The following is a 13,639-nucleotide window of genomic DNA, read 5'->3' as shown; positions in this document are numbered from 1 at the left end:
GAACTAAAATGCATATAGCCAGGCCTTAAGACACAAGACTGAATGTGTGTTTCTTGAAAATAAATTTTGTTTTGTACTGTGAAATAAGTGATGCTTTAAAAAACACTAATAATCATGCAGAGATACCCCATTCTGACTTCCTGGGAGTTTGGATAGCACCGTTGAAAAAGTAGGATCACAGTTCACCTAACAGTCTAATATAACAGATTCCAGTCCTCTCAAGGACCTTCTACCAGGCCTTTCAGGATCAGCTACTGCTAACCTGCCAAGTGCATATAAAATGGAAAGTGTGGAGGGGGAAACATTCAACTTCCCCTTCTCAACCAAACATGAAAAATATAGAAATGGGACAAAAGAAAACAATAGGATAATATAACAAAGTAGATTAAAAGATTAAAAGTACATGATTTCTAGATTAGTAGCAATCGAAAGATTTTCCTTTTCTTGTGAAAGCATATAATTACAAGGCAATTGTGTGTCATGTTTGCCTGCAGTGAAAACACAGCATTTTCTGTTTGGGGGCAGTATTTCTGGCAAATTCTCGACACCCATGCTCTTCACACTCTGACTATTTTATTAAGCTCAACAAACTGGGTTACTTCATCCAAATGAGCCCACCACTTATACAGAAATTTCTCTGCGATGACTCTCAGCCACGGGGCAACTTTCACTTCTCCCCTGGCTCCCCTTTCCAGCAACTCCTGTAACTCCTCCTTGGTCATGTAGCAGAAACGTCTTGTTTCACTGGGATCTGGATTCACAGGGAGATTCTTTCTTATAAGCAGAAGGTAGCAAATTTCATGTTCTCCCCAGATTCTATCTGATCTTGCCTTGTGGTGATACTTTGTCATAACTAAAATGTCTTCTAGAGAAATCTATGACAAAAATTGACACAGTGTTAATTAACAATGCCAGTGTTGAAAATATAGAAAGTATAGGCAAAGTAGAGAAAATAAATACATATGTTTTCACTCAAAAGGGCTAATTATCTAAACCTTAACTTTAGCTAAACATGTAGATTCAAGACTAAATAATAATCCGGTTTTGAATTTGTTTTATTTCAGTTAATCTGTCTGTGTCATACTTTAAAGAACTGTGCCCTCGCCCAATATAAACTAACCATCTTTGCCAAGAAAATATCCATTCCTTCTAAATTAGTTTCTTTAATGGCCGAAGGTAAAAAATTTCAAACATCCTATTAGTCTCAAATTTCAACCTTCTCTTTCTTCAGTGTTTGATAGAAAGCCAGATTTCTAAATAATCTCTACCCGAAATTAACAAAAAATGTACAATGTCCAAATCTCCTATTTGTAACACCACCTTTATGAGGCCAATGACACAAATCCAGTCACTGAGCTCATGTTCAGCTTTTGCTGAATGTCACCCACTGGATTCACCATTAGCACAGTGGATACTGGACAGATATTGGGTACCTGCTCGGGGGGAATCCCCAGCTCAGCCTGCAGGCGTCTCTGAGCTGCTCGCCTGATTCCAATGGCATCTTGTTCTTCCAGTTCCAGTGGGTTGTACAAAGGATGACTACAGCAAGACTCAGTGAAATACCCTGAAGAGAATGCACATGGAAAGCATTTCCCTTACTTTAATTATTGAAGACCGAATATACTAAAAATGCAAACACAGACCTTCAGGTAAAACAAAATTATCTGTAACATAGACTGGTTGAGGAGAAAGAGCAAGGGTTTACTGTGAGTGTTCTGTGCAGATCCTGGCTCTGTGGCTTTTATTGGGTGTGGAGGTTTGGGCAAGGAACTTGACAAGATAGAAGTCTCTCCCACCCCCTACCCGGGAAAAAAAAAAAGCCACTGACATCTGACTCATAGTGACCCTATAAGTCTCCAAGACTGTAACTTTCTATGGAAGCCAAGTGCCACATTTTTCTCCAACAGAGCCACTTGCGGTTTTGAACAGCCAAATTTTGATTAGGAATTGATTGCTTTAATCTTTGTGTCACCAAGTCTCCTTAGAAGTTTCAGGGTGGCGCAAATGGTTAACGAAGTCAGCCGGTAACCAAAACTTTGAAGGTTCCAGCCTTTCTCAATGAGCCCCAGAAGACAGGTACAGCAATCGACTTTTGAAGAATGAGCCATTGAAAACCCTATGGATCATAGTTCTACTCTGACACACATACACCTGGTTTTACCTGACAAGGTGAGTATGATGATACTTACCTCATGGAATTGTTCTTAAGAATGGATTACCCTTACTGCTCCGCTGATACTTAATGTAGATCCATCGACTGGAAGTTAATTTCTCATGTGTATATCTTGTTACATTCTCCAGGTATGTCTTGGGACAGGGATCAGGATTCATACATACGTATACCGCAAACACCCTCCCCCCAACAAAAAAAAAACCAAACCTCTTGCCGTCCACTTGATTCCAACTCATAGCAACCCTATAGGACAGAGTAGAACCACCCAGTAGGCTTTCCAAGGAGAGGCTCGTGGATTGGAGTACTGACCTTTCAGTTAGCAGCCTAGCTCTTAACCACTGAACCACCAGAGCTCCAAGTATCTAATATATCCTAAAGAGGCAGAGGAGAGAGTGGGTGTGAGGTGTGTGTGTGTCTTTGTGTAGGTTTTAAGGTGGAGCTGAGGAGACAGGAGTCACATTCAGAAAGAAGGATGATCTTGTTTAATGAATATAGCTTTATAGAAGCCATTTCAGGTATAATATCTTTGAGAAAGTTTTCTTAATGAAACATACTAATTACCTAAGTAACAGCAATGCTATTTATGATGGGGGAACCACTCTGTTCACTGACTCTCCCTCCCATCTCCCTCCTCAGACACTGAAAGCTTCTTTGAGCCACAGAACCTCAGATAAGGAGGAACAAAGGAGAGGTCTTCATTGCCACCGTCTTCTATCCTGGGTCCCATCCACTTTTAATGTGTCATGCAAGGCGTGGTTTGAAAAAATTACAGCACTTCATGCAAAAAAGTTTAAAATGATTAGAGTTGGTATAAATGCTTTCCCCCCCACCCTTAAAAGGGACTATTTCTACCTACTTACTCTCTCTTGCTTTTGGGAAGTGCAGGAGAATATAAAACAGAGAGATTTGGCTTGTAGGATAATCATTTTTGTATATGTCCTTAATTAATTGCTAAATGTTATTGATTCTAATCCTCCAAATCCTTAGATGGTACCTACTCTGTGCTTGACTGATAATCAAAAGTTTAGTGGTTCAAGTTCACCCACAGGTGCCTCAGAGGAAAGAGCGGGTGATCTTCTTCTGAAAAATAAGCATTGTAAACCCTATTCAGCATAGTTCCACTCTGACACACATGGGGTCACATACATCTGCATTGAATTGACAGCAACTGGTTTGGTTTTCTTTTTCTAAGGATCTGTCTATACTGTTCCCTCAGGGATGAACTAACTGTCGACTAAAGTGAGAGCCAGACAAGGGCAATTCAGATAATTTACATCCCAGATACTTCCAGGTCAAATGACATGGACATCTTAAGCCATAGGTACAATTGAATGGACTCACCGGGAAAAGTAACTTTGCAGTCTGATCTCTGCTGTATCAAGACTTTATTCTCTGTGTTGAACAAGACAACACTGAAGGCTCGGTGCAACAGTCCTGAAAAAATAAATGCCGATTCATATGAGCCAACGAATATGGAGCGGATATAGTAATTCACTTGTCCTTCTGACCTGGCTCTCTATCTCACAGAGAATCGCTACAGCAGAAAACCTATAATATGGCTCCTGTGCAGAGGAAAGGGGAATACACGCTGCATTCCCAGACTGGTAATTCATGGTCTCCAGGTAATGAAAACCTGATGACAAATTAATGCTCAAAATAAAAAGATTTAAGATGGACCCTTCTTGAACCTTCTCCTAAAGAAGGCAAGCAACAAGAGCATAAGATGATTGAAGGTCTCCCCTCATGAGAAATGCCTGAAGTTTCCCCCCTCTACATCTCTGTGAGTTTGGGATAAAAAGGATAAAAATCTGATGAAACAGACAAAGAAAACATTTCCATACTACCTTTCTCAATGTTTTCATTCAGGTGGCAATTCCTCTTGGTATCTGCACCAATAACCTCATCACTTTCGTCAACGACAATTAACCTTTCATTTAAACGCTGAAGCTGATGCTCATCAACCCAATCAAGATTTACTTGAGACATTGCTGATAGTTGTGATCCAACCTAAAACACAAGGGCACAATTTTATCTTTGTGTGAAATATACTGTTGTATACATTTTGGTGATTGTTGCCAAAATTCTTTAGGCCTTAGCTGTCACTTTGTCCTTAAGCAAGAGAAATCTTAATGAAATAGGGCAGTTGTTAGCTGTAGAAGGGTATAATGTGCTTCTAATTTAGGGTCTTCATGAATGGGAAATCTTTTGTATTCATCAGGTCTCCCAGGACTCCTACAACTGAGATTCTAAGAGTAAATCCCCACAAAAGAAACAAAAATGGAGTACACACTTAGGAAATATTTCTTGTGGAATGTCTGTGGAGGAAAGAGCAGGGCCTGGGCAAAATCATGGGGTTTGGATAAACAATGGTGACATTCCACAGGCTTCAAGGAAAGCTAAATATCTGGAGTCTTTCATTCATCCAACAAAGCCTTGTGCATCATCGTCACTACCAAATATATCCTTGTCTGATGATGTCCTAGGAAAAGATTTTTTTGAAAAATTTGTATTGTGAAAATGTAGATAACCCACCCCTTGCCAATTCCAAATTTATGTGAAAATGTCTTGAGTATCATTTATTTTGATGCAAAGTCTTCATCATCCTTAGCCCATATCAATTTGCAGAAATGAGTGGACTCTGTCTCTTGTCATGACTTTTATTATTTTCTGCAATCTGCTCACCCTCTCAGCCAAGAGGCTGCTTGACTGAAAAAATATATGATAGATCATGTGGACATGAGCTAGATCAGAAATACAGGAAATAATTGTTGAATACATAGAAAATTTTATCCATAAGGAAACAATTCCCATAAGACAAGGAATGTTTTGTACTAACCTTTCTTGGAAATTGGAGATTCCTCAGTGTTGGACACGGAAACAGAGAACGCACTGAATGCACACTTAAGCCAGAGTTCTTTTATACCATGGGGATGCACAAAGGTATTAGTTATGATGTTCTCAAACCTCTGTATTCTAAAGCACCAGAAACCACACCCTGACATCTCTCTCTCTGTCTCACTCTGTATCTCTTTTGTAATCCAAGGACAACGATAGAATTTACATTGGATTTGTGAATCTTACTAAGAACATAAATAAGATAAAATAGGATTCAAATCCTAGATTAGGTCTTTGGTTTTGTAAAAATCCATTTCTTGAAAATGAACCATGATGATCAAATTCAAATAAATAGTATCAGGGAATAGGAGAATATTTTGACCTGGCTAGATCACTAGAATAAAAGAGGTGTGTTCTGAGTAGATTAGTGTCTTAGGCTGGGTTCTCTTAGAGAAGCAAAATCAGTAAAGAGTATAAAAATATATATAGAGAGAGTTATGTTAAAGAAAGATTTATGTTAAGGACTCACAGGATTATAGAGGCTGGAACAGAGGCCAGCCTGGAGGCTTCTCCTGATTCACGGAGCCGTAGGGGCTGATAAACCCAAGATCAGCAAGTCAGACAGCAGGGCTTTGCTTCACAGGTTGCAAAGACCTTCAAAACCCAAGGTTGGCAGGCAAGATAGCAAGGAAGCTGCTAGCTCAAGTCTCAAAACCAGAGGTCAGAGAAACAGGAGCCAGCTACAGGATCCAGAGTGAGCAAAAGCCCACAAGGCTTACCAGAAAGTCTGCTTATATTAGATGCAAGCCACACCCACAAGGAAACGCCCTTTCAGTGATTGGCTACTCACACCATATCCCATCATGAAGGTGATCACATCATTTGTATAACTGCCAGGCTACAACATAACATCCAAACCACTGAGAGTCATGGCCAAGCTGTTAGCACACAACCTTAACAATCACAGATACAATGCTAGCTGTTCATTTTGAAAATAACCAAACAGATAAATCTAATGAAGACATTCATTTCTCTTAAACAAGGGCAGATTACCCAATAGACAAGGAACATCCAGGGCTTATTGGGCTTACCAAATCAACTGTGGTGAACATTTTCTCATGGGTTTCATCACGTCTTTGATTACTCATGAAAATTTTCACTACAGATTACTGAGTAAACACAAGTATGCTCACACTTACCTCGCTCACTGGTTCATCCACCCCCGTCAGGGAACACAAATTTGAAAAGAGGCTTTGATTCTGTAGGAAGGTGCTGTGGGATTGGGAGAGACAGATGTGAGCCATACCTAGAAGCAGAATATTTGACGTGGTGAAAAAATGTGAAACTGTTCACTACAGAAGTCTGGTAAGCAAGGTAAGCAATGTGTTTACCTTGCCTATTGGATAATCCCCTCGGTTTTCAAGTGAGTCTTATGTCTGAGAAATTTTCATTCAACATGACAATATTTTGGTAACGGAAATTTAAGTATTTCTTACTGGTTGCCTTTGAGTTGTTTTTGATTCATGGTGATCCCATACATTGCAGAGTAGAACAGGGCTCCATAAGGTTTTCAATGGCTATGCCCTTTCAGAAGTGGATCAGCAGGACTTTCTTCTGTGGAGTCTCTGGGTGGATTTGAATTGCCAACCTTTAAGTTAGTAGCTGAGTGCTTAGCTCTTTGTGCTACCCTGGACTCCTAAATATTTTTTAGGTAACAATAATGATTATCTATGAAATATAAAGGACAAAAAGATTCCATCCATGACTGAAGCAAATTGTATATTGTGCCTTAGGAATATATTTAAGAATAAATGTGTATGCCCTACTAAGAGAAAATGTCAAACCCTAGTGTCTTAGTCATCTAGGGCAGCTGTAACAGAAATACCCCAGGTGGACGGCTCTAACAAAGAGAAGTTTATTCTCACAGTCTTGCAGGCTACAAGCCCAAATTCAGGCCATGAGTTCCAGGGGGAGGCTTTCTCTCTCTGTCATTCTAGAGGAAAGTCCTCGTCATCAATCTTCCCCTGGTCTAGGAGTTTCTCAGGTACAGGGACCCCTTGTCCAAAGGACATGCTCTGCCCTCAATGCTGCTTTCTTGGTGGTATGAGGTACCCTTGTCTCTCTGCCCATTTTTATTCTTTATATCTCAGAAGAGATTGGCTCAAGACACAATCCAATCTTTTAGATTGAGTCCTGCCTCATTAAAATAACTGCAGCCTATCCCATCTCATTAACATCATTAAGGTAAGATTTACAACACACGGGAAAATCACATCAGATAACAAAATTGTGGACAATCACACAATATTTGGAATAATGGCCTAGCCAAATTGATACACATACTTTTGGGGGACAAAATTCAACCCATGACACCTAGTAAGGGACATAATAAAACATGAAAAATGGGTCAAAATAAAATACCGATAGCTGGCAGGAATCAAAGTTTAAAGATGGCAGGTCTTCCAAAATTGATTTATACATTTTTTTCAATTACTATCTTAATTCCACTGGCATTTATAGACATAGGATTTGATTTTCTCTTGACAGTTACTCCACCACACAAAATAACTCTGAAATAATAGCTCCATTTTTTTTTTTTTTTTTAAGTAATAGTAATAGGAGAGACTAGTCCACCTAACATTCAAACTACAATGATCAACTCAATGTGCTGCTGGAGTCAGAATATGGACATAAGAACAGGACATAGTAACCAGGCACAAAGCAGATCCAAATATATCCTTTAAAATGTAGTTTGATTCTTGCAGTAAAAATCAGAATTTGCAAAGCATGCTTGTTTTCTTAACATTGGCAGAAAAAATCTGGCAATAATTATAAAGTACTGATAAATATTATTTGCTAGTAAAATATTGTTTTATACTCTGGAGAGTGGCAAAATCCCTTAAAAATATTTGTTGAGGCAGGTTCTGCAGAAACTGATGAAGAGGATGATGCAACAGTCCTTTTGAAGAGAGATCCCATCAGGTATTAGCTTGTTTGTGGAACACATTTTCTTTTCCAGTTTTTTTCAATCTGTAAATCTGAAGTTTTTTTTTTTAGTAAATTAAATATGTTCATACATTTGAAGATTTTTTTTTCTTTTACAACTTTAGATAGTCTCTAAAAGAGTCAGTTTTTTCTCCCGCCACTCACCAGTGGCATCACTAGGCTTGGTGTCACCCCATGTGGTCACTCATGGTGTCACCCATCCCCACCCCCAGAACCTCCTCCCATGCCAGGCCAAACACAATCCTTAGTAATGTTTTTTGTACTAATGTTACTTGTAAATTGTAATTCCCACACATTACTCCTTCTTTTCCTTTAATTACTGCTTCATTTCTCAAAAAAGTTATTGATAGAGGTTCACAAATACTAATTACCACAACATTGCAGCTAAAACATCAGAAAATTTGACAGAACCAGTGACTATAAAAACAGCGGCAGCAATGAAAACAACAGTGTGTGCTTGTAGTGAGAGCAGATGAAACCACATGATTGAAAGCAATATTGTAGTTGGGCAATAATGCCAGCTCGGACTGACATGCATTAGAAGGTTCAACAAGTGAATTAGCATAGAGCTTTAGCCCTGTAGGTGTATTGATAGCTGTAAGGTGGGCTTAGAAAAGTGTTTTTGTTATTGTAACTAACTACAGGGATTTTTTTTTTTTTTTTACATTTTCACATTATTCTATCTTTAGTCTACAAACTCGAATTTTTCAACACTTGTCAGAATCCGTTTCGAAAAGTTTGCATGATAAACAGCCACCCCAGAGATAAGCAGAAGTTGGAAGGTGGGTTAGGAGAGAAGGAAATAACCCATTCAGATGATTTGTAATCATCAGCCCTGAACATCATTCTTTAGATGTGGCCCTAATACAATTTGAAATGAGATTAAACAAAACAAAACTATCCAGCACAAATTCAGTTAGCTTTCCTTTTTTTTTTCTATCCCAAAATAAAATAAAAATAATACGGTGACGTTTCATTTGCCTTAATCAGAAAGATTATTTGCAAAAACATCATTTTGGTCTCCCATAAATGGAGGTTTTTTTTTAATCTTTTTTATGTGTTCATATGGAGCTCAGAAATTCAAGCCTACCGTGGAAAAATAGACCTCTTTCATTTTATATCATTTAGCTCTTTAAGTCCAATCCATACCATTAAACTAGTGGCAGCACTGGAATTGCTACCCAGGACCCAGGCTGTGGTTCTGTGCATTTTGTTTTGTGACATTGGTTGCCAACCCCATGACATGTCAACACCCTTCCCTTTTTGACCTTGGGTTCCCATTACCAGCTTTCCTGTGCCCTCCTGCCCCTTTGGGCAATTGTTTTCTTTTGTGGGCCTGTCTCATCTTTGGCTGAAGGGTGAACCTCAGGAATAGCTTCATTACTGAGCTATAACGGTGTCTGGGAGCCATGCTCCTGGGGTTTCTCCAGTCTCTGTCAGTAAGTCTGGTCCTTTTTTGTGAGTTAGAATTTTGCTCTCCATTTTTCTCCAGCTCTGTCCAAGACCCTCTGTTCTGATCCCTGTCAGAGCAATCAGTGGAGGTAGCTGAGCCCCATGTAGTTGTACTGGAATCAGTCTGGTGGAGGCTGTCGTACTTGAGGTCCATTACTCCACTGGAGTAATCTTTCCCTTTTGTCTTTGGTTTTCTTCATTCTCTACTACAGAGATAATTTTATAGAGAGTCGTTTTGGTGACACCCCTTCTGACAGTGTCAGCTGGTGCCCTGCAGCCCCTTAGTGACACGACAGCCACTCACTCCCAGCCAGAGCTCCTGGACATCACTCATTTTCACAGCTTGGCAGTCACACCACCTGCATGTGCCACGGAATACAACAAACCATCTCTTTGGTATTCATGCCTAGTTTCACAAATTGGAGGATTATAGAAAATTATTTTGACCAAACTGTATTATTTGGAATACTATTCGCTTCTAAAGCTAGGGTAAATTATGTTCTACTTTATAACATTTTGGAGCCCTGGTGGTGCAGTAGTTAAGAGCAATGGCTGCTAATCAAAAGGTCAGTAGTTCGAATTCATGAGCTCGTCCTTGCAAACCCTACTCTGTTCTACAGGGTCACTACGAGTCAGAATTGACTCGAGAGCAATGGGTTTGGTTTCTTTTTTGGTATAAGATTTTAGTGTATGATTAAGGTGGCATTCCATATAGTTATGAAAAAGCTGAATTGTTCACGAAATTGGTGGGTTGAGGGTCCCTGCTTCTTGCCTAGGGGGTGGGCCATGGGTTACTCTCCTCCCTGACTCCCTCCTACCACACTGTGGGGTTTTATATTCAGAATTCTTTCCTAGGGTCCAAGACTTTCATGAGAAACGTATCAAATGGGCTGACATTTCTCTGCAAATATTGATAGAATACTCAAAATTTTTTGATGACAAGCTTCAGAACAGCAAAGGTGAAGATCAGAGATAGAAAACTGAAGCTCTCAGAGACAACAACTATCATGGTAGATTCAACCAAGCACTACATTGTATTGTTGCAGGTTGCTAAAGACCAGAGTAATGCAGAGAAGCACACAGGTGGAATTATAAGAACAATTAATACTGTAGATGCAATATATCGACCTAGTCCCTTGGAACCCATAATTCAAACAATGCCTTCCCAGGTTGTCTTACCTTCAGAACCTGCTCAGTTGTGTAAGTCAGAGCAGCATCCACCTCCCAACCAATTGGACCTGTATTAGCTTCCCTGAGATATCATCAAATTCTAACACCAAATAGTACATGCCTTGGGCACTCACTACCTAGTAGTAATCTAGCTTCTTCAATCCAGTCAACTTGTCTCCAAATAAAGTCCCAGAGTTCTCTTATTCCAGCAAATCAAACCCATTGTTGTTGAATTGAATCCAACTCATAGGGAACCTATAGGATAGAGCAGAACTGTCCCGGTAGGGCTTCCAAGGTTGTAATTTTTATAGAATTAGATTGCCACATCTTTCTCCCACAGAGTGCTCATCTCCAACGTGCTTAATAGATTCCTCTGGATCTCTCTCAGTCTTGACACACAGAAGCTCAACAAATAGTCTAAAGTGCCCAGAAAACGCAGAATCACTTACTTCCTCCATGTCCAGTGGAACATCAAGTGATGCTAACCTTTTTGATTCCCATGACCATATAGAAGATCTAGGGGACACAGGGTCATTGGAAGAGCACAAAAGTGTTATCATGCATCTCTTGTCAAAGGTTAGGTTTGGAATGGATCTTACTAAGATAGTTCTTCCAACATTTATTCTCGAAAGATCTCTTTTAGAAATGTACGCATATTTTTTGCTCATTCACACTAGCTTGTAAGTGACCCGAAGGATCCTGGAATTGAATTGTCCATGTTGTGAAATGGTACTTCTCCACCTTTCGTGCAGGAAGAAAAGGATATCAGTTGCCAGAAAGCCATACAGTCCCATTTTGGGTGAGATCTTTCATTGTCACTGAACATTGCAAAATGACACTGAAGAGAACACAGAGCTACTTTCAGAACGACCCGTTCTTTGAGTTTCCAAAAACAGTGTAACATGATGGCTGAACAGGTTTCCCATCATCCACACATTTCAGCCTTTTATGCTGAGTGTTTTTACAAGAAGATACAATTCCACGCTCATATATGGACCAAGTCAAAATTCCATGGGATGTCAGTTGGGGTAGACAACATAGGGCAAGGCTGTGTCTTGTGACTAGGACCAACATTGCATTCTCACATTCCCCAAAGGTTTTGTAAGGTTTATCCTCACTGGGCCCTAGAGTCATCTAGGACGAGAATGCAATATTAATTGTTCCAAGGTGAGCTCTCGTGCAAAGATCGAGTTCCACATTCAAACTTTCTATGTGGGCAAGAAGCACAGAATTACTGCTCAGATTTTGTTATTCTCCAAATGACAAGAAGTCTTTTTGTTCAATTGGACGGGAATGGAATGGTGTAATGTATGCAAAAGTATGCAACAGAGGGATATACAGTCTTTATAGATACCAAGAATTTGCATATAACCAAGAAGAAAATGAAGAAGTTGGAAGACCAGAATGAATATGAATCCCCCTCCCTTTGGAGGGATGTCACTTTAAACTTAAAAATCAGAGACATTTACATTGCAATTGAAGCATAGCACAGACTTGAAGAAAGACAAAGAACAGAAACCTGAGAAAGAAAGGAAAAGGAAACTCAATGAGAGAAAAGTTTATTTCATGAAGATGGAGAATGTTCGATTAAAGATTAACCATTATTGCAATGTCTTGGTGCTGCCAAGCATTCGGTTGGGAAATGTGAATTTTATACCTGATAAGCAGGGCAAACCAAAAAAAAAAAAAGCAAAAAACTAGATCCTTTGCCCTTGAGTCACTTCTGACTCATAAGCCATCTGATAAGTCAGAGTAGCACTGTCCCATAGGGTTTCCAAGGAGCAGCTGGTGGGTTCATACTGCCAAACTTTTGGTTAGCAGCTGAGGTCTTAAACACTGCGCCACCAGAGCCCCGATACAACCAGGGAAATAGACATACTTGAGCAGCAATCTTCATTTGGGAGAACTTGTTCACTCCCTTCTTCTTGCAGTGTTTCCTCTCTCAGGGATACTGGCCTTTCTGTTGCAGATGAACAATTAAAGTGAGAAAAGCCTCCCTTTTTCCCTCTTCTGTGGCATGTATGATTTTGACTTCAGTCCCAAGAAAAACTTCAAATTTTGACAAGATATTCGATCCTCCTCCAAACCGCATCCTTTGAAAAGCACTTATAAATCCCAGTCTCAAACTCTGCACTCTAGTGCTGCTGTGGAGGTATACATTCCCTAGTCCCTGTAATTTTGGATTCTATATAGAGCAAAATCTGCAAAAGCCAGAACCTGTATAATGTGGGAACCTGTCAGAGACGAAAAACAAAATATTTTCCACTAATAGAGAGCGATCGAAAAGTGGTAACACTATAAACTCTCAAAGGCAGAAAACCTCCCAAACCTGGTAAAAGAAGGCAATCTAGTGATTCTGGCTCTCACATGTTGCACTGGATGTAGACATACATATACAGGTAGTCCCTGACTTATGACAGTGTTCCGTTTAAAGGAACTCATTCATAAGTCAGTTCTGACGTCACATGAACACCTCATATGTTTTATGGTTTTCCTTATTATTGCCTTTTGCCTACCAGTATCTTTATTTGTCTTTGGGGATTAGAAACATTACACATAAATTTAGAGATATATGCATATATACAAAAAGAACAAAGGGCCAAAATCTGAGAATTATCCCTACAACTTGAACAAATAGAAAGAGAGCAACAAAAGAAACACTCAGGCACCAGAAGAAACAGAATACTAAAAATTAGAGCAGAATTAAATGAAATAGAGAACAGCAAAACAATTGAAAGAGTTAACAAGACCAAAAGCTGGTTCTTTGAAAAAAATTAACAAAATTGATAAACCATTGGCCAAGCTGACAAAAGAAAAACAGGTGAGGAAGCAAATAACCTGAATAAGAAATGAGATGGGCGACATTACAACAGACACAACTGAAATGAAAAAAATCAGGTCAGATTACTATGGAAAATTGGACTCAAACAATCTGAAAACCTAGAAGAAATGGAAGAATTTCTAGAAAAACAGTACCTACCTAAACTAACACAGACAGAGGAA

General features: G+C 39.4%; 1 protein-coding gene and 1 pseudogene across 1 annotated transcript; one reads left to right on the top strand and one right to left on the bottom strand.

Annotated features, from left to right (window-relative positions):
* Nucleotides 1-557: 557 nt before the first annotated feature.
* On the bottom strand, nucleotides 558-4,159 carry LOC126074865 (isopentenyl-diphosphate delta-isomerase 2-like). Its single transcript, XM_049881663.1, has 4 exons — nucleotides 4,018-4,159; nucleotides 3,515-3,607; nucleotides 1,434-1,564; nucleotides 558-875 (listed from the first exon to the last, which is right to left on the bottom strand). Exons 1-4 carry the CDS (start codon nucleotides 4,157-4,159, stop codon nucleotides 558-560), a joined length of 684 nt encoding a protein of 227 aa, XP_049737620.1.
* A 938-nt stretch (nucleotides 4,160-5,097) lies between these two features.
* On the top strand, nucleotides 5,098-11,697 carry LOC126074834 (oxysterol-binding protein-related protein 9-like; annotated as a pseudogene).
* Nucleotides 11,698-13,639: the final 1,942 nt, after the last annotated feature.

This window comes from Elephas maximus, chromosome 4 (assembly GCF_024166365.1).
Source record: "Elephas maximus indicus isolate mEleMax1 chromosome 4, mEleMax1 primary haplotype, whole genome shotgun sequence".
In the NCBI taxonomy this organism is placed as follows: domain Eukaryota; kingdom Metazoa; phylum Chordata; class Mammalia; order Proboscidea; family Elephantidae; genus Elephas; species Elephas maximus.
This window is presented reverse-complemented; position numbering and strand designations above follow the sequence as displayed.